Source organism: Trachymyrmex septentrionalis, unplaced genomic scaffold (assembly GCF_001594115.1).
Source record: "Trachymyrmex septentrionalis isolate Tsep2-gDNA-1 unplaced genomic scaffold, Tsep1.0 scaffold80, whole genome shotgun sequence".
Classification (NCBI taxonomy): Eukaryota; Metazoa; Arthropoda; class Insecta; order Hymenoptera; family Formicidae; genus Trachymyrmex; species Trachymyrmex septentrionalis.
Window position 1 is genome coordinate 2,497,326 of NW_017305988.1, and position 21,309 is coordinate 2,518,634.

Here is a 21,309-nt window from a genome sequence, read left to right on the forward strand (position 1 = left end):
AGAACAGTCGTGTATGCAGTGAAAATCCATTTCTCATTGAGAACCTAGTGCCACCATCCGCTTTGGCAAAAGGCTATGTCAACAATGTCGACACGCCGAAATAAATTCGCGGTCGCTACGGTGTTTGTCGGAATGCAACATGAATATTTCATTCGTATCGTAAAAATCCTGTGAGAAGCCTGCGAATGGACAAATGGCTTCAAGATAAGAAGCTCTGGCTATTCGGTAGCACGCTACCATTGCTACCAAGAAGGTAAACATTGATTGTGATTATTATCAATACAACGACATCGTTAAAACACGCAAAACATACGTTCGAATTAATTAAACACTTATCTTTTTGAATGTATTTTTCGATAAATAAGTATATATCGATTATTTTGCGAGAGTCTATTCTAATATACCATTTTTCGTAACACCTTTGTGTAGAATTTTTAGCATTCACTCTATTAATTCCACAAGATCTGATTGTCTATTTCTTTTAAAACCTATATTAGAAAAGATAGAGATTTTTTTTTAAATCCGAGGGAATTGTAATCTTGTTGTATACATTGTTATACATACATATCCAGTGAGAAATGACAATGGAATCGACATCGAATTGATGTCGATTCGATATCAATTCCATTGCCATTTCTCACTGGGTATGTGCTTTTTGATACGAAGTTTATTATTACGTAATATGAGTCTATTTTATTAATATAGTATTTCCATAAGAGTTGTGCAATAGCAAAAATCTGTTTTACACATAAATTGTTTAAAACTTTTATTGTAGAGACAAGTTAACTGTCATTTTTTAAAATATTTATTTAATTTCATGTAAGTTCTGTATTATCTGCAGCGGATTATTTTCAAGGTACTTTTCCACAAAGTTGTTTATTAAAATCAAATACACTTATCTTTACATCTTTATGCTCAATGTGTTGTATTATTTGTTTCCGACAAATTAATACATTATCACATACAATATTATTATCGCCGTTCATAAAATGTTAAAAACGGATATGATAAATTTGTCAAAAAGATTGAACCCGACGGTTACGATTAGCAATGACACTTTTATGTTCTCGTCTGTCATGAGAAACGTGTATAGGGCGCATATTTTATCTAAAAGAATTGTATTTCCATTTTTTTTGACGCCTTTATCACGTAATACTCACTATAGCGTCCGTACAACAGTTGAAAATATTTTGACCTCTTTCACGGTCAGAATATATAGGCACTCAGAGAACGTAATATCGATTTTCAATAATCAAGAGTTCAACAATAAAGTAAAGTCGTCACTTTCTTCAACGTATTAGTACTGTCCGGTATGTTCGCCAACGAGGGTGGCCTAACAAGAGTACTTCATGAACTCTATTCTTGAGTTTTTGTACGTAATTGTTTCTATGTTCTTTTTTCTTCAATATGTTCTTTTTCTTCAATTGTGCTTATCGAATGTCATCGTCAAATTGAATTTTTAATGATCGAATCTTCAGGTTGGAGAGATGAGAATAATCGTGAAAAAGTTATATGGATAAGATATTATATATTTTCACTCGCTCATTTATTTTCGTAATCTATTGTGACATGTACAGAATTTAGACTCAATCACGTGTGAATCATTGAGAAATTATAATTTTATTACAAGAATTATAAGACGACTTGTAAAAAAAATTACAGATGTATTAAAGACATACACAAATGTCAAATTTAAAAAAAAAAAAGATCTTATCAGTATAATATTACGTGCGCATAAAATTATTTTATTTATAATAAATAAATGATAATGAGTGATCTTTCTTTTAATTTTTCAATAATTATATAATGTCTATATTAAATATTAAAGTTTAAGTAAAAACAATATAATGTGTTATATGCAAATAATTCCGTAAGATGATTTCGTTAATGTTACATTTTAAAATTTTTTTTTAAAGATGCTTTTTTCTTAAAAAATAAATAATTATTACGATATTCTATTTTTCCTAATATTTTAAACAATTTTATGTTATTGTTATAATATATAGGATGTAAATTCCAAAAATAGAGCGCATTTTTTTTTAAATATGCAAAAGGTTAATGTGATTATATAAGAGACTGTTCACGTAACGAATATGTGTAGTAGTACAAGATTTCTCTAAAAAGTAAAAATATAGTAACGTTTAAATTAAAATTCTTTATATTATAATTGCAATCTTGAAAGTACATTCGTGAACTTAGCTATTTAACAAAATGTGTTTTAACAATTTTTCGTGTTTGTCTGTAATATACACATAACCTGGTCAAATCTGATTCAAGTTCTCTATCCTATTTGTTGATTTACATTCCACTTCGGATGTCGCAATTAACTTTCAAAATTAATACATACCATTTACGTCGGAAATTATTATGTCACGTTATATACGCGCAAGCACATCGATACGATGAACGACGTGAGGTTTGCAAATTATCGACAATGCATACCACAGTGGTAATAAGAGACTTTTAATTTAACTAATTCCTTAAATTTGAATCAAATAATCACGAAAAAGATCAATTTGACGATAAATAACATATGTAATTCTATGGAGTCTGTTTAATCATACTAGTTCGTGAAATTATTTCTACTGGATCGATATCGTACGCAATCAGTTGAGTGTTAAATGTTAAAAAGCACATTCGATGTCATCGAGCAACTCTTTTAATTTTTTACGGAAATTTTTAATCTTGAAGCAATCTTGATTTCGATTACACTACGATATATCATTATGTAGGATTCAATTTTTATATCCTTCTGACGAACTGCTTGATTGATAGAATAGTGATTGCAATATCTGTGCATGAATGTCGAAATGTCGTGATATTGCGCTGCTTTAGAGGTACTTGCTCATTTTAGAGGTATTATTTCGGATCGGTATTGCAATCATCGTTAGTTGACCAGCAACTTCACCTACGCCTGCGCTAAACGTAAATTCGAATAAAGCAAAACTCGGGGTAGCTTGACCCTTGGTCATCCATCGGAACGGAGACAGTCCAGCCGGTACCGTACATCGCGATACTATGCTCTTTACGCAACAATTGACGTCTTTACCATGTCTTGCTAAATATAAAAAGTGGGTATTTAAGAATGAGACAATTGGACGTCGATTTAGCACTTTGTGTAAAAACAATAATTATTCGAAGCACCGATATTTAGTCAATGTGACGCTCTTAATGATCGATCATTTAGTAAAAAAAAAAAAAAATGAAAGAAACAAAAATTAAATATTCTTCGAAGCACAAAGATTTAAAGAAGTTCCAATTTTCGAAAATATTTCACTGGGATCGCGATGATCAGAAAAAAACTGGCTGAATTAATATTTTATTGATATAAAAAACAATATTATACGATACGTTATACATTTATTTTAGAACGAGTAAATTGTAAAAATGTACATATAGGCGTTGTGCGTATTTTTGTGAATAATTTCATAAATCATTGATTTAATATTAAATCGTTTGGAGGCGATTGCAAAGTTCGACAGGATTCGTTCGAATTGGATTTTACAAATTATGTATATCGGCTAATATAAATTATCGATTTTCCTATTAATTCCAATATGAAATTTCATTAAAATCCGGTAGTGATATCGTAAAAAATGATTTTGCACAGGTCTCGGGCGCCGAGCAAAGCCATGGAGCGTTATGAACGTCTGGCACGTCTCGGCGAGGGTAGTTACGGCGTCGTCTTCCAGTGCAGGGATCGGCAAACTGGAAAACTGGTAGCTGTAAAGAAGTTTCAGCAAACCGAAGATGATCCCCTGATACGTAAGATCGCACTCCGGGAAATACGTCTTTTAAAGGTCAGTTCCTTTTCATTTCTCTCAGAGTTGGCGCGAAAATACATGTTTTTATTTATATCCCAGGCAGAACAACGAATCACGTTAACATCAAAATGACATTAAAGTGAATCGGAAATGATTGAAAAATGACTTTTAGTCATCATTTTAGAGTCATTTTGATATCATAATGACTTGTTGTGATCTGCTTGAGTAATTACTTTTTTCGACCTAATGGAAAATCGTAAGATCTTTGCGGATAATTTTTATTATAAAAAAAAAAGAGATTATAAGAATAGCTGATATAGTTCTCGAAGTTTTTCGATTCGATCGATCTGCGGAATAATCAAGTTTGTCGAGGGTCGCAATTCTTGAAGGTGAATAACCTCGAGGAACGTGTACATTCGCGACCGCTAGTTCTCACGCACATAGGACGATGGTTTTGTGATAACTTTAGTCTCTTGAGAATTTAATTAAATATTTAGATACATTTTCATAAATTCTTTTTTTTTCATCCATTCTTTTCTCCTTTATAACTTCCTGTTTTCATTTTAAAATGTACATGTACATAACGGTATAATTGTAAAAATAAAATATATACAAATAAAATTTCTAAATTTATATTTAATAAAGCTTTTTTTACCGTTCTCGTTTTCTTCAACCATTGCTTGTAAAATAGAATTAAAGTAGCGGGCACTCTAAGAAGGAAGTGACGTTTCTTATTTACACGTTAAGAAACTCACACAGATGCAATAATGGCTGCGAGAAGTAGCCAACGGTCAATACCGGGCACCGGTCAATATCTTGGCGTGTTACGGTCTTAACCGACCTAACGTTATCGTTACAATCAGTGGGTTCACCACCAAACGCATTCAAATAAGTCCCCTTACTGCCACGTTTTGACATTTTGCTTCAAGGCTATTCTTTGTTCGGTAGATAATAGTACTGCATTACGAGAATGTCTCTGACCAACATACTAAAATCTCTTTGCAGTATTTTACTCATAAAGCGCCAAGCGAAATTATAAATACAAACTCTTTAGGATTGAATTAAGAATTTGAAAGTTGGAGAGGAAGCCAAATATAAGTAAATTGCCTATAAAAAAAAAAATATTTTTAAAACCGCAAAACTACTTTTATTTTAAAAGAGGAAAGTTAACAGGGACGCACTGATCGTCACTTGATTTGTCGCAAATTCTTTTACAGACACAATTCACATAAATAATTTTGCTGATATAATTAAATAGTTAAGAGTTAGAAATTAATATTTTCCCCTTTGATCTATACAGAATCTCAAGCATCCAAACTTGGTTAATCTTCTGGAAGTCTTCAGACGGAAGAGGAAATTACATTTGGTATTCGAATACTGTGAAAACACTCTTTTAAATGAGATGGAGAAATATCCTAGCGGTTGCCCAGATCTCACAACGAGACAAATTACTTGGCAAATTCTGCAAGGTGTCGCCTATTGCCACCGTCTTGGATGCGTTCACAGAGATGTAAAGCCAGAAAACATCCTCATCACTTCCGAAGGAATAGTAAAATTATGTGATTTTGGATTCGCGCGTATGCTGAGTCCTGGCGAGAATTATACGGAATATGTCGCAACTAGATGGTATAGAGCACCTGAATTGTTGGTAAATATTCGGATGCACAATTGTAACATTTTCGGATTTTATAAGAAAAATAATAACAGTTCTATTAATCCCGCATAGATAGCACGCTCAACAAAACTACAAGTTAACATCACGTCTAATAATTTTCGTCAAGTTTTAATTTATCTTGGTTTGCTACTGATATAATCAATGAATTTGATCAAATAACTTTTATCAACGTCTTATTTGTGATAATAAAGCATCGATCGTTTCTTCTTTCGTTGAAATTTTCATTCGTCATCTTCTTTTGTATTTTTTCAGAAACTACTGTTTAGTTATACTAAATTTTTTTGATATATAAAATAATATTATAAAAAATGGAAATTTATTTACAAAAATTTAGTTTATCTTTTTTAAAATTTTATGATTTAGCTTTGTTTAAATATATATATATATATATGTACGTTATTTAAGTATAGAAAATCTAGGTCTAAAACAAATAAGCTTTTATGCAAACATTTTCAATTTTTAATGTAAGCAAGATTAAAAAATTTTCATTCTTAATTAGATTATAATAGAATCGTGACGTTACTATGCGTTTTTCGGAGCAGGTTGGGGACACACAATACAGCACTCCGGTCGATGTATGGGCCATCGGTTGCGTATTTGCTGAATTAATACGGGGTGAAGCTTTGTGGCCGGGAAAATCCGATGTGGATCAACTATACTTAATAAGAAGAACGCTGGGTGATCTTTTACCGAGACACATGGCCATCTTTCAACAGAATGAATTCTTTAGCGGTATCACTCTTCCAACTCCGCAAACACTTATACCGCTTGAAGACGCTCTACCCCGTGGAAATGGCAGTACTTTACAAGTAATATCAACAAATTCGCTTTGATCTCAATTTAAAACACAGTACAATCGAACGAAAAAAGAAATATATTATAGAATATATTATATGTAATATATACTTTCGTACTTACCTCCATAATGTACAATGATTACTGTAGAAATAAATAAATCTCTTTTTTATAGTTGGATTTCCTGAAGAAATGTCTGGATAAGGATCCAAATGAAAGGTGGACGTGCGAACAATTGTTGCGGCATTCTTATTTTGATAATTTTCATTTTAAAATGCCAGATGTTGAGACGGAAGAGTTTGAAAAACTTAAAAAGTATCGAGAACGTTCTAGAGTAAGTTTATCTAATGGTTAAATAACAAGAGTAATCTAAGAATATAAATCAATAGATATATAATACGATTATATATATTATATTTCCAGAATACCAATTATAGTCAAATGGTGTTACCCCAACTACCTAAGGCTGGTCCTTCTGTTCATAGCCAAAGTGAAAATCGGCCGAAGAGCTCCTCAATACATCAGCAAAATTTTGACCATCTACCTACTATAAGAGGTTAATCAATTTCCTCTGTGATTGTATATATATTCCTAAGCTTATATATATTTTCCTAAGCTTTTTTGAAAATATTAACATTAATTTATAGAATTCTATAAAAATGAATGTTATTATCTTCTCTTTTTTTATTTGTATTAGCACATTCTTTTTTTATAGATTTTATTTAGATTTTTATTTATATATAGGAAAGAGTAGACGCGTGCAATTCATATGTATACCTCTTACAATAAAGTTTTGTATAAAATATATATAAGAAATATTTATTTTAATACATAATATTGTATCACTCAAATTTTAAGTATGTAATAAATTATTGCAAACTCTGAAGTTGCTTTACAATAGAGTAATATGTTGCTCTATTTTACAACAGAATATATGTGTTAAATTAGAACAATAAAAAGTAGTGTTTTTTTAAATAGGAAATTCCATCAAAATCAAATAAGAATAAGATAGAATTTATTTCAATATTCATTAGGATATTTCTTTCCCAGCAAACGAGAATGGATTAAAATGGATTGAAATTTTTTTCTATCCACAAATGTGTGTGTGTGTGCGTATTTTAAATAGCAAATACTTTTTTTTGATTTAATTGGATTCAATTAGATTCAATTGGATGTAATTGGATTAAAAAACTACATTTCCTATTCAAAATTTTTGAACAGTATTTACAATGCACAGAAAAAGCTAATATTATTTTTAGATTGAAAGGTATAGAGATATGCTCCATGCAATTTCTATAAATGAATAAAAATGCATTCAAGATTGAAAATCATTCATTTTAACATTCGTAAATCAATATTTCTGAAAATCTGAATCCATTTAAATTCATTTTAATCCATTCTCGTTTGCTCGTTTGGGTTAGTATATTTAATTTATTCATTTGCATTATTAAAAAATTTAGGAGAAAAAGACAAATATAGATGTGTGTGCAAATATAAAACAGATTTACTTCATTTATTAATATTTATAAGTTCAAATACTAAACATTTGTTAAATTATTTTATTAATAACAAGTTAAATATTCATAATAACGGAAACCTGGCCGTCTGTGATAAAATTTTTGAACGGGTTAGCAATTTTAAGTATTTAGGATCGATTTTAAACCAAACCAATGAAATAAGAGAAGAGCTCAAGAGAAGAATTAATTTGGGGAATGCGTGCTTCTATTCGGTTAAGAAACTACTCGGTTCGCGGATATTGTCTAGGCGCTTAAAAATTAGAATTTACAGAACGATTATTTTACCGGTAGTCCTTTATGGCAGCGAAGCGTGGTCACTTACGTTACAAGACGAGAAAAGATTTAGGGCTTTCGAAAATAAAGTACTTCGAAAAATCATCGGGGCAAAACGCGATGAGGAAACGGGCGAATGGAGAAAATTACACAACGCAGAATTACATCAATTATATAATAGTCCGGATATTAATGTCATAAAATCGCGTCGATTAAGATGGGCAGGTCACGCGGCGCGTATGGATGAGAATCGAATTGCATATAAAGTACTAATTGGTAAACCGGATGGGAAAAGACCATTGGGTAGACCAAGACGTAGATGGGAGGATAATATTAGAATGGATCTTAACGAAATGGGGTACGAGGGTCACAAATGGAGGGATCTTGCTCAGGGACGGGAACAGTGGCGGGATTTGGTGTTTGCGGCAATGAGCTTTCGAGTTCCTAACGCCTAATAATAATAATAATAATAATAATAACAAGTTAAAACTGATATATTGTACATTGTATTATCATGTACTAAATTTCTTATATAATATAACTATTGGATGATCGTGTCTTTCAGACACTGGAACATAACGCTGTTGTATGGCAAACCAACCTATATGAAGTCCTACAATTAATGGTAATATGACATAGAAAGAAGTCTTTCTTTCTATAAACTTTTTTATATTAGACTGCATTTTTCACCCTCTTTCTAAAATAGATATATCCTAATTTGATAGTAATCGTTAGTATTTGCGTTTCACCTCTCCTCTACAGCATTATTATATTACATTATATATCTGAAACACAAAAAAACCTCTCAAAATATTTGTTAGATATATACAAAATATCTGGATAAAACAGTATTATCTAAATAGTTGGCTAAAAAATAAAATTTTCGTTTAGTTATCAAAAATACATTCGTGATAAAACAATTTATCTGTAACAAAATGTAACTATCTGTAAATATGCAGAAATGTAATAAATTGAAGAAAAAATGGATAATAATTACGAAAAGAAAATGAGTGATAGTGATTAATATATCTTCAATATGAAATATTGATAGAGATATTGATAAATTTACGATGCAAATAATGGACTAACCTTATTAGTGTGTGATAAAAGCATTTATAGATCCATTAAATAAAGCGCAACTACTTTTAAATAATTCTCAGAACTTTCTAGTCAAGTCCTTTGAACAATTCAGTTTGAATTATTGATTACGTTTGTATATCTCATTTAATTATCACTATTATCGCTAAATATCGGATCAATTGGACTACAAGTCCTGACAAATCCTACTACAGATAGATAAATATATAGCGTATGATTCATTGAAAATAAAAATTTAACCTAGAGAGAAGCCTGAGCGCGGCCATGCCCGGGATTTAACTGTTACTTTATTTTGAAGCGCCTCTATGTTCACAGAATGTAAACATTAAACTACGTAGCCAATATTCATGATCCGGTCGGAAATGTTCACGATTTTTTGGTTGTATTCTTCGCTATGTCCACGAATTTCGGTCCGTTAGATAAACAAAATTAGATTATCTTGTAACAAAACTTATTATAAACGCCGACAGATTGATTATTTGTCTTTGTCTGTTTAACGAACCGAAATTCGTGGACATAGCGAAGAATACAACCAAAAAATCGTGAACATTACCGACCGGATCATGAATATGACTACGTAGTTCAATATTAACATTCTGTGAATATAGAGGCGCTTCAAAATAAAGTAACAGCTAAATCCCGGGCATGGCCGCTCTCGGGGTTTCTCTCTGATTCAACCAATTGGGGCAAAATAAAGCAAGATACTTGAGTATCTGATTGGTTAAATTTTAATGTTCAATCTTAGTCTTTATATTTGCAAAATATGTAGTGTGATATGGACTTTAGATTTAAAAGCGGGAAAATATTGAGAAAAGAAGAAGTGCCTAACCTCTTTGTGCGGTTCTTTTTTTCGATGATTTGATTTATACTATATAGTAAATTTGTGTCTTTAATGTAATTACTTAATTTCGTAGCATTAGTGTATGCTTTTTTTATTCACAATTGTATATTTACGTATTGTGCATAACGACAGTATGGCTGACAGTAAATGTATACAGATGATTCAAACAAATTTTTCATTATACGGCTTGGTATTATCAAGGTAAATATTCTATTTATTATAAATTTAAAAAATTAATAATAAAAGGATGAAAAGTTCTTTAACACGTTTACTCCAGAATGTAGCACCGATGATACATACACGACTGATAAATTACGGCCCTGTCGTGAACACGTTAAACAAATTATTAAAATGTAAATAAATTTTTAAAATAGTTTAAATCTTATTTCTATAATTTCTATATTTATGTGTTTTATATATTAATGTAATGTAATTAATATATAATTATAACTACTATATAATACTTTCTTAATACACATTTTCTATATTATTTTTATATGTAATTGCACATAACTCATAAAACAATAATTCATAATTGTTTATATTTTTTTAGAGAGCTTAGAGTATCTTTCGCAAAGCAATTGTTAAAAATACCACAAAATGAACGTGAATCTTGGCTTAATCGTATTATAGAACTGATTCTGGCTCAAAATTTGGATGATCCACACGTTGGAGCAGAACATATAAAAATTGCTATAGAAGAAGCCTTAGAGCCAAATAAATTGAAAGACACAGAAACAGTGTTCAATGTTATAGATGGATATAATATACCAAAGATAAAATACGACATTTCTAAAAAGAAATTTATCATTGACAATGAAAACTCATGCTCTGAAACACAATATAAATCATTGGTTTTTAAATATCGTTTTGAAATGGCATGGTATAAAACTTTAAGGCACAAACAATTTCTGTCATCTAAATTTGAAAAACAGCAAACACATAAAACAAATTTAATACCTATCGAATATCTGTTAAGTGAGCTAAGAACAGGGAATGTATGTATAATGGGTCTGATAACACAATTAATGGAAGATCAATATTATCTGGAAGATACAAGTGGAACTGTCAAGATTGACCTCAGCAATACAATATCCTTTATATATACTTAATTACTGCATTTTAAAGTATTTGGTTTTATTAAAAAAATATATTAATTTTCAAATGTATGGAAATATTTTTTATAGACAATGGAAAAACATTTAAACAATAAAAAAATATTTCCCAATTATTCCAAATACTATCAAACATCACATAAGTTTAGTATTCTCAATACTAATGAAATTGAAGATATACTTTTAATTAGTATTTTGTGTGATAAAAATAAATTAATGATTAAATGATTTACTTTATAATATGAAATTATGACCTTGAAATTATAATTATAATTAATCATTTCTTAATCATATTTTGAAAAATTAGAAAGATAGATTTCTAGATTCAATCCATATGAAATATTTTCATTCATTTGACCGGTTTTTTTTTAAGTTTGTACTATATACATATATATATCTCTCAATAAGAGGTATACTATCTTTAAAATATAACAATAGTAGTATTAAAATACAAAATTATTTTTCTTATTTTATATATAAGATTTTCAAGATACTTTTATCATGGAAGGCTTTATAGTAATAGCTAATGGTGTTTACAAGGATGATGTATTACATGTAAAAACTATTGACCTTCCGCCAATAGAATCGTCGGAAAGCTTGCGATCAGATTTTGGCGACACAAATACATTTGGTGGCTCACATAATATATCTCTAAAAATGTCAGAAAAATTACAAATCCACGAAGAAACTAACCAGGATGGAATGATAATATTCATAGCAGAATTATGGTTGGATGTTCCACATGTTTTACAAAAATTTAGGACAATACTGGATGGTTACATGGATTATCCTCCTATAGCTTTTGTATTGTGTGGTCATTTTTTAAGTTTCCCTACAAATATAACTAGTGCGAAAACTTTGATAACTGGTTTTAAAAATTTAGTTGACATAATAACACAATATACAAGTATAAAGGAATCTACGAAATTTGTTTTTGTACCTGGCCCACATGATTTAGGTTCTCCTAAAATTTTACCAAAACCTCCTTTACCCAAATGCATTATTGAAGAAGTTACAAAAATGATACCAAACGCTATTTTCACAACAAATCCATGTAGAATACAGTATTGTACAAAGGAAATTGTAATATTAAGAGAAGATATGTTGACAAAAATGTGTAGGAATACGCTTCGTTTTCCAAAAGAACACTTTTTTAAATATGTAAGTAAATGTTAAATTAAATATTACCAAATATATGTATATTTTGTGTATATTATATATATATATATATATAAATAAAATGATATCAATATTTATCACAAATTTCAGTTTGCCAAAGCCATCATCAGTCAATCACATCTGACTCCAGTGCCTCTTCAAGTTGTCCCAGTATATTGGAAATATGATCATGCTTTACAGATATTTCCAACACCAGATCTCATTGTGATTGCTGACAATTTTGAAACATATACGACTAACTATTCTGATTGTTATGTGATAAATCCTGGAATGTTCTCGAAAAACAATTTTTCGTTTCAATCTTATGTGCCTGCCATTAATCAAATTCAAGATTGTCAACTTCCAAACGACAGCAATGTTATTTAAATCAAGAAGGTAATTATATGAAAAACCATAGCAATTTCCTTTATAGACATTGTATAGAGTTACACTGAGTATTAATACATGAGTGATTCTTTTATAAGTCTGTATATTTATTTCGCATTGATAACAAAATCTTGTTTATTTTTACAATATTTCGAAAACGCACTGATAATAAGTCCTTAAATTATAATTTTCGTATATATAAACATCGAAACAAATTAAGCCCATAGGGCAAAAATAATTTAATTATGAAAAGGACTTCTAGATGATTTCTTACAATTAATCTTCTGTGTCCAATAATACAGTAGGAAATATTGAGACAATTTCAATTTTTAGGAATATATTTATAACTTCGTGAACAGGGGCGTGCTTAGTATATGCATTTATGTGCAATGTGTGCCAAAGCTAGAGGTAACTGAAGCACGCCTCTGATCATGAACATATCTTTTTCTAATTACCTGCTTTTCTTATATCTCTTACATTAAAGGGAATAACAGGAATATGTATCAAAATTGAATAGGACACAGATGGTACGCGCATGCTTACTTCTTCCCATTAATTCATATAAATAGAATACATAGAATATTAAACACAGTGTTTCTATCGTTTTGCAATATACATAACATTATACAGGTACAGACTGGGCCCCAATTTATTTCAATTTTGTTGCGCTGGAAGTATAAGTCAATTACTGGCCATAATAAATCAAATACGTTTTTAAGCGTAAAAAGTTGTTAATATCCAATCGTAATATTACAACATGATAATACTAACACCTTGTGTGAGCAATATAATTTTATCCTTTAGCAACTAGTTGCTTTGATGCTAAAAAATATAGCGCATACAGATATTACGGAAACAAATTTATTTAAAATCAAGGTAAATTAATAATGATTTCCTGGAAGAAATTTTTTGTATATTATATTCTATGGTTTCGCTTATAAAATATTTCAGATGCAACATGCTCTAAATATTGTTAATACTTTACATAACGGAAGTTAATGATCGACACAAATATAAGTTTTCTTCAAAACATTTAGGAAGCAAATTTGATATTTTAAATATCAGGTTAAAAAGTGAACATGTAGAATCTCAGAAATCGAAATAAAGGATTATGTGTGTATGTCTATTTGTGTATACGTACTCAGACACACACATATACACATACACACACACACATACGCACACATGAAAGCATAAATTGCAACTACACACATTAACTCATCACATATATTACAGTGCTATCTGTAAAAAAAAAGTACACTCTTACGTCTATTGCACTTCCTTGTAAACGCATTATTTTCGTAATTTTCTTCGTACGTTATTCAATTCCTCCTGCAAAAATTATCATAATACATAATAATACATAATATTTTATTTTAATACATATATTTTATGTACAAGTATAACTTCAGTCCAAACGGACGGCGTAATAATTCTTCATGTTCTGTATCTCACGAACCATTATTTTTCGTATGTAGATCTCCTAAAAGAAATTATGAGATATATTTATAAATAGTGTAATTCACAAAATAGAAAATGCAAAAGGTCACCTTGTGGTTTGATCGAAATTACAATTTTAATTTTTTATTAATGTGACTAAATAACATAGAATAAAGATGAAAAAGAAATATTTTATTCTAATTTTATTTAATGTTATAAAATATATTTTAATAAATTACGAATTAGCTTAGTTGTAATTAGTATTGACATTTTCTATAAGAATTGTTAGCTATATCGGGGGGACAAAACAAAAAAAGATAACCGATGCAATTGTTTACGCACTTTCTCTTTGATATCTTCGGCAAGCTTGATTTCTTTCTTCGGCGTCGAAATACCAAAGCGTAATGGCATATCTCGTTTTGAACGCTGGTTGCACCTCATGCGGATTTCGCCTGTCGGACCAGAAAAATAATATCCTGTCGAACAAAGGTTCTATGTTTGCTACTTGATCGCGCCATCCTTCAGGAAATATCCTCAAAAGTCCGCCATTCTCCTGCATACAATAAAAAATACGCAATTATAAATTTCTATCGTGATAAATTATTTTATTGGACTTGTAATTAACAATTAAAAATATATTAACACATATATAAAATTTCACCTTAACGTCCCAATCTCGATTAAGATAATAAATGGCTGTGATGCAACGTCCGTCTCGGTTAGGATTATCTACATGTTTTACATAATGTGAACCGTGACCAGGATAACAAGCTACCATCGCCTGGAATTTCGAAGAAAAATATATTTTATTAAAAGAGACGAATATATAATTGATAGATTATTATGAATTGTGACTAGATTTGTAAATTCTGAAAATATGTGATTATTTAAATATCTCGACGCAAGTCAATTTTCGCAAGAAAAAGTTTATTACTGATTTATATTATCAAATATATTATAAATGATGGGAAAGTATTAATTTATTCCGATGCGCAAGGAAAAAATGTATTTAATTTTTCACATTTGACATCATAATTTAATATTGCTGCAATGAGAGATCTGCAAAGATATTTACGCGCGTTATTTTTCCCTCTTTGATATAAATTTTTTTATATCAAATTTTACATCTTACTATAACGAATATTTATGTATAAAAAGATAACAAATGTTATATTTTCTAGAAATATGCAAGAATACTAAACAATTTAAAGTACAAACTGTGTAGTTGTATGTACATAGTTTATTTAAAAAGAAAGAACATATAGATAACGAGCAATAATTAACGAGCATTGTTGTATTTCAAAACAATTATGCTTAGATTATATGCATTTTAACGCAGCATAAATGTACAATTTAATGGAAGAGAGAAAACTATATGTATAATATACACTTTTAATACGTTTAACAATATGACGTTTATTATTTGTTCCATTGATGAGCGGGAATAATAGATAATAGTTGTTAATAGACAAAATATTTTATACTTTTTTTTATCTTGCCAAATTATATTGCCGATATATACTATTGTATTGTACACTTACAATACAACGCAATTATAAAATTAAAATAGTTGGCTGACTCAGTCCATACCGAAAGCATATTACCTTATGTACGTTTATGTTAGTCTTACATTTTCTGATAACAAAGTCTGCTATTGTTATAATAAGTGAAAAAGTCGCAAAAATTCTTACGTTAACTTTTCTAGTACTTCAGAAAAAAAAACAATGTACTTTTCTAAGTACACTTTCTTTAAAATACGATCTTTAGCTAATTTTAATTTTCAAGTATTATAGAAAGTACACTCGTATGTATATATGTTACACAAAAGACGTTCTAAATCTAATTACAATACACAAAATGTTTTACGTAATGCTTTCTACATTTAAAATATGTAAAGTGTTGTATTTGTATTAAATACAACATGTTCGAACGTCTTAACTTTCAAAGACATGGCCATTCATCAAAATGCCTTAGATTTTTCATCACACGTAACTAAACGTAAACATATTTCTTTGAAACTCCAATCATTAATTATCTTCATAATTTATATAATAAAGAATAAACGAAGTAAATATATACTAGGTTTTTTTTATTCGTCACTTGTTATTCGGATAAGGATATTTATGACTCGAAAATACGCATACATCCACAGATGGATTAACTGAGATTGTGTATTATTGTAAATATTTTCGCACGCGCATAACTTATGACACAGCTGTAAAAATGACAGTGTATAAAATAAAGTATTACAAAATAGTAAATGAAATGATCATCCAGGCTTTCTTTCTACCTTTTACTTCGAATTAAACGACATATGTGATACAGATGATATACAATGTCCTTGTCTTGTAATGAGTAATCGGATATCTAACTAAAAATAGATACTACTAAATCATACGAAAGGATAATGATAACGATCACAATTCAAATAATTATTAATTGATAATTTGATGAGCTGTAACACAATCGCGAACAATACGAGAAATCGTACGAATATCTTGAATCTGTTGATAAAACAAAAGATGATATTTGTAGAATTCAATAACAATTATATTCAATTGTTGTAACGCGCTATTATAAAAACGTGAAAATTTCATAACAGGATGTTCTACGTATCAACTGTATATTACATAATTATTCCTTTAGCGAAAGTTTTGATTTTTCTTTTATTTTGTATTGCATCTCAATTTTCATTACAAGACTTGCAAATTTTTTGTAAAGGCAAAAATATATAACTAATATATTTATAATAAGAAATTTCACTTTGTGTTTTATCTTCGCGTCTTCAACTACACATTTATTTCTTCCATTATTTACTACACATATTAAAAATCTGTATTCTATTATAATTAAATGACCGGATATATGAAAATATGTTATGCTATTACCATTTTTTTAACGTTAATAATACACAGACAAAAGCCTGAGCGGAAACGTATCTTTCGTTAAATATTTCCGTCTTCGTGGAAAGAAATGATTAGACGCCAATATGATTGAGCAGCTGAATAGTATAAAGCGAATTTGCTGTATCGCGTCATATCACCGGCGCAGCGTCGGCATGAGAAGAGAAAGAGGGCTAGAGGGTGGGAGTTGTGCGGCGTACGTGACTGACTGCACTTGGCGCGATCCCACTCTCCTCCTCCTTTCGGCATACAATACAATACTCCCTCGCAGATCTTTACATTTTTGGAGTTCTGACCTTGTCTATCGCATTCACCTCGCCGTGTTATTCGCACGAACGAAAATCGTGTACTTGGTCGTGCGTCTCGCATTAACACTTTCCATCGTGTAAACGATAACCGAATGCAAAACAAATCAGGAGAAAGATACATTTTGTAAACTTCTCACCATGTGGCTACTAAGCGAAGAACTATCTTATACTGCTGTTTAATTTTAATCGTATTATCGATTATAACGATAAAGAGTTAAGATTCATCTAAATTCTGCCTTAATAAAATCTCATGTTATACACACACACACACATATATATATATATTTGCAGTGTGTATTTGCAATATATTATTTAAAATAAATCATATTCTATTATTTAACATATAAAGAGATTAGACAGAGAAAAGTCATACTCACTTTCGTTCTTCCATTGATTGTATAATTTCCTATTTTCCCATTATTGTGCATTTTATTGGCTCTCATAATGATTGCATCGACCTGCGATATCAGTGTGCCAATATTTTCACATTGTTCTTCTTTTCCGTCCAGCCATATTATCTCATCGCCACGTATCGTTTTTAAGTCATTTGCACTACCTTTATTAGAAACCAATTGTCCGTCTTGAAATAATCCGGCACTATACATATTTAACACTTCATTTAACACTTTAAGACCCCTCTCCTTGCCTAAAAATTTGTCTACCACGCATACACCGTACTTGTCCATATCCCTTATCACATATTGACAAATTTTGTCTAGAAGTTCTTCGAGATTACTTCTATTCCTATGTAGAAAAGGGGGTGAAAAGTCTTCTTCCTGATCCTGTATCTCCGACAGGTTCTTCATACCGTTACGATGTTGAGCGGGTGAGCCAAGATCCGCGTTGCTCAAACTGTCGAAAATCCTGGAACTCTCTAAGATGGGATTTAGGAGCTCGGCTCGAGCTCCCAGTATAATGTCCTCTGAACTTCCCTCATACGTTATAGGCGACGTCCAGCCATCGGCTTTGTTATTTCTCGCGCTCCTTGCCTTTCCGCTATTCGATTTCTTCTTAAGATTCTGATTTCTTTTCCGTTCTTGTTGACTCGATTCGTTTTCTTCTTGCACACTCGCATCTGCAATCAGAACAAGTATATAAAAAAAACTGTCAGTTTGACATTAACGTTAAGACGATGTAATTATCTTATAATTAAGATACGATAAAACGCCCCTGTATCATCGGCTGCGAGTGCATTCTATCTAACGATAGAATGCAGAAACGCGCAATCAGTAGGGTTTGCTATTTATATCGCGAGTTATCGGCAACGAGACTCCTATTGTCATCAAATGTCATTAACGCGCAAAATCCTCCTACTGCGTAAGACTGCATAAAACTGTGTAAAATCTGACAATGAGTTTGACAACAATTTAACAATATAAAACCGCGCGCGCATACCTGCTGGATGCTTCACGTTCCGACACAACTCCGACGTGACGTTACTGACGTTCAAGCTCCGCGGTGCGGCCGAGGTCTTGTTTAGGTTTAGGTTAGGAACGACCGCCTTCGGGGCTTTACAATTACCGACAGAGGGATGCCGCTTGGACGGGATCTCGCGATCCAAACTCTCGTTCGTGGCAATAGCGGCAACGGCAGGCAGGGAGAACGGCTCCTCCGCAGGCACGGTGGCCGCGGGATGAGTCGCACAAAACTCCCGGTGGCGTTTCCAATCGCGTCTTTGGTGCTCCTTCGTACAATAGAAGACAACTTTGCAGCGCGAACACCTCGACAGCTTGTCAGTCTTGTCGCAGACCGCGCAAATCACTTCCGCACGCGTTCGAACGTCGTCACCGAGTTGACCGAGTGTCTGCGTACGACCATTCGGTCCGGACCCGGACATGTTTCAATGTTTACTCCAACGCCGCCGCGGCGATTGTCGTCGTCGTCGACGACATTTCTCTCAACGAGGAAAGTCACACAGCTAGCGCGCCGCCTGTAGCTGTACTAGAGTTAGAGTGACTACCAGCTACGTTACGAGTGCGTATGCGTGTGCAATAGCACTAATAGCACTACTAGCACTCCGTACGATGGTGGAAGGATTACGTGGGGGTGCTCAGTTTGGCCAAGCCACGCCTACTTTTGCTCCGCGTCGTCTCTAAGTGCGCAGTCTACCAACTGTGAAACGCGAAACATAGGGCGGTATTCATAGTACAGTATAAGTACATACAGTATGGATACTGAACTTTTTTAATGGTCCCCAATTTTTAGTGCATATGCGTCGATTTCCAACCAGGAACGTGGCTGCTGTCAATAAGTTGAAATTGAAGGTTAGGTCAGGTTAGCTGGATCTCCTTTCCACAAAATATAATTAATCCTTTCGCCTACAATATTGTGTGAGACTCGTGATAAGAAAATCGGGCCAAACATGAGTATCACAGGTGAGAGCCGTGATACGTCATTCGTAAAAAGCTTAATTTTTTTTTAATTTATAAAAGAAAAGTATAGCAAAGGCACTTAAATTTTACTAAAATTAAATCAAATTTTTTCGGAGACGCTACATTGTCCCAGCGAGAATGGATTGAAATGAATTGAAATGGATTTAGATTTTCAGAAATAATGATTCACGAATGTTAAAATAAATGTTTTTCAATTCTGAATGCATTTTTATTCGTTTATAGGAATTGCATAGATCATATCTCTATCCCTTTCAATCTAAAAATAAAATTAGCTTTTTCTGTGCATTGTGACTGTTCAATTCAAAATTTTGAATAAGAAATGCAGTTTTTCAATCCAATTAAATAAAAAGAAAAGGTATTTGCTATTTAAAATACGCAAATTTGGATAGAAAAAAATTACAATCCATTTTAATCCATTCTTGTTTGCTGGGATGTAGTTATATTTATATAGGATAAAGTATTCTCGTAATAAAGTATGCAAGTGTGTGTGTGTGTGTGTGTGTGTGTGTGTGTGTGTGTGTGTGTGTGTGTGTACGTATATTATTAAATTACAACTTCATATTTAATTACAATTTTCATGCAATATATATATTATTTTTTCATACATAACTATTCAATTTTCATATAGTATTTAATTAATTATTATTTTTAATTTACTTATTACTGTTTAATATTATTATTATTATTAATGTGAATATTATTTTTATATAATGAGCTCGTTAACATTATATTATTATATAATTCTGATTTAAAAATATACTCGCTATAAACAATTTTCACGACATGATTGAATTACGTCCTTTTGTTTTTTAGAAAAATCATTCTGTAGCTTTATAAAAACTCAAATTTATAAGTGCCTGCATGGCGGCGAGTCATGTGATCTGGGACCCACTACATCAAAGATGCCGACGCTTCAGTGTTCATACTATATGTATTTATAATGTATGCTTATACTGTGCCATGCGTCAAATAATAATAAAGTCTAGTGACTTTAAATCCCGAAGGAGTGTGCGCAAAAGCAAGTGCATTTTGTAAACTCTAGTGAATCTTTTTTGGTTAATGAAGTATGCACTTTTCCGATTGTCAGACTTTAAACTTGTCAAATTAAATTTAGGATGCAGTTGTAGATTCGAAGACGAAATCTTAACAAAATCAACTTTATTAACGTAATTTAACAATCGTATTATACGATTGCAACGATTGCAAAATGGTAAGTTTTAACCTATCCAATGTCAAAAAAGAAAAGTTAACATGTACAAAATAGTTTTTATTTTTAGGAAATGTAGTACTCATTTTTTTTCTTATCATAATTTTATGTAACTTAATAATGTGTAATAATCTTGAGATTAATGTTTATGTATTGCGATTATTTATATCTGTGGTAAAGGCCAAGTATTAAAACATATATGTTAGATAAATTGGATAATAGTAATTATTTATATTTTATCTTTTTCATTTTTTTTACAGACGACGTTGAGACACGACATTGAACTACCGAACAACATTCCAAAATTATTAATAGAAAAACATGCAAACTATCTCATTTCATATGGGACCAACAAAGATGAATATGTAAGAATATTTCTTTCTTCTCAATTGTTTATATAGTGATTGATTATGACAAAATATATTTTAATATATA

The 21,309-nt window shown here is 31.0% G+C and overlaps 3 protein-coding genes across 7 annotated transcripts; 2 read left to right on the forward strand and 1 right to left on the reverse strand.

The window, feature by feature from the left end:
* Nucleotides 1-1,314: 1,314 nt before the first annotated feature.
* Nucleotides 1,315-6,841, forward strand: LOC108754667 (cyclin-dependent kinase-like 4). 3 transcript variants are annotated; one of them, XM_018497144.1, is made up of 6 exons: nucleotides 1,315-1,372; nucleotides 3,611-3,800; nucleotides 5,065-5,412; nucleotides 5,982-6,248; nucleotides 6,410-6,568; nucleotides 6,658-6,841. In XM_018497144.1, the coding sequence occupies exons 1-6, from the start codon at nucleotides 1,350-1,352 to the stop codon at nucleotides 6,793-6,795; spliced, it is 1,125 nt and encodes a 374-aa protein (XP_018352646.1). In that variant the 5' UTR covers nucleotides 1,315-1,349; the 3' UTR covers nucleotides 6,796-6,841. The 3 variants fall into 3 exon arrangements, with proteins under 3 accessions (XP_018352646.1, XP_018352645.1, XP_018352644.1); XM_018497143.1 differs by lacking the exon at nucleotides 1,315-1,372 and adding an exon at nucleotides 2,256-2,449; XM_018497142.1 differs by lacking the exon at nucleotides 1,315-1,372 and adding an exon at nucleotides 3,019-3,071.
* A 2,927-nt stretch (nucleotides 6,842-9,768) lies between these two features.
* LOC108754789 (DNA polymerase epsilon subunit 2) lies at nucleotides 9,769-13,749 on the forward strand. Its single transcript, XM_018497385.1, has 6 exons — nucleotides 9,769-10,164; nucleotides 10,517-11,054; nucleotides 11,559-12,239; nucleotides 12,348-12,632; nucleotides 13,254-13,499; nucleotides 13,575-13,749. Exons 1-4 carry the CDS (start codon nucleotides 10,046-10,048, stop codon nucleotides 12,621-12,623), a joined length of 1,614 nt encoding a protein of 537 aa, XP_018352887.1. The 5' UTR covers nucleotides 9,769-10,045; the 3' UTR covers nucleotides 12,624-12,632; nucleotides 13,254-13,499; nucleotides 13,575-13,749.
* A 155-nt stretch (nucleotides 13,750-13,904) lies between these two features.
* LOC108754790 lies at nucleotides 13,905-19,280 on the reverse strand. Of its 3 annotated transcripts, XR_001939734.1 has the most exons (6): nucleotides 18,670-19,280; nucleotides 17,652-18,349; nucleotides 14,725-14,844; nucleotides 14,406-14,616; nucleotides 14,022-14,106; nucleotides 13,905-13,955 (listed from the first exon to the last, which is right to left on the reverse strand). XR_001939734.1 is itself a non-coding variant. In XM_018497387.1 (5 exons), exons 1-5 carry the CDS (start codon nucleotides 19,109-19,111, stop codon nucleotides 14,075-14,077), a joined length of 1,500 nt encoding a protein of 499 aa, XP_018352889.1. In that variant the 5' UTR covers nucleotides 19,112-19,280; the 3' UTR covers nucleotides 13,916-14,074. The 3 variants fall into 3 exon arrangements, 2 of the variants coding, with proteins under 2 accessions (XP_018352889.1, XP_018352888.1); XM_018497387.1 differs by having other exon boundaries at nucleotides 13,916-14,103; XM_018497386.1 differs by having other exon boundaries at nucleotides 13,919-14,106.
* Between the last annotated feature and the right edge of the window lie 2,029 nt (nucleotides 19,281-21,309).

Excerpts from the sequence above, each read along its gene's own strand:
- LOC108754667 (XM_018497142.1), top strand. The coding sequence starts at position 3,019 with ATGCTCTTTACGCAACAATTGACGTCTTTACCATGTCTTGCTAAATAT. Across the intron at positions 5,413-5,981 it reads ATAGAGCACCTGAATTGTTG|GTTGGGGACACACAATACAG; the intron begins GTAAATATTCGG and ends TTTTCGGAGCAG. Across the intron at positions 6,249-6,409 it reads GAAATGGCAGTACTTTACAA|TTGGATTTCCTGAAGAAATG; the intron begins GTAATATCAACA and ends TCTTTTTTATAG.
- LOC108754789 (XM_018497385.1), top strand. The coding sequence starts at position 10,046 with ATGCTTTTTTTATTCACAATTGTATATTTACGTATTGTGCATAACGAC. Across the intron at positions 10,165-10,516 it reads TACGGCTTGGTATTATCAAG|AGAGCTTAGAGTATCTTTCG; the intron begins GTAAATATTCTA and ends ATATTTTTTTAG. Across the intron at positions 11,055-11,558 it reads AGATTGACCTCAGCAATACA|GATTTTCAAGATACTTTTAT; the intron begins ATATCCTTTATA and ends TTTTATATATAA.
- LOC108754790 (XM_018497386.1), bottom strand. The coding sequence starts at position 19,111 with ATGTCCGGGTCCGGACCGAATGGTCGTACGCAGACACTCGGTCAACTC. Across the intron at positions 18,350-18,669 it reads GAACGTGAAGCATCCAGCAG|ATGCGAGTGTGCAAGAAGAA; the intron begins GTATGCGCGCGC and ends TTCTGATTGCAG. Across the intron at positions 14,617-14,724 it reads ATCGAGATTGGGACGTTAAG|GAGAATGGCGGACTTTTGAG; the intron begins GTGAAATTTTAT and ends TATTGTATGCAG.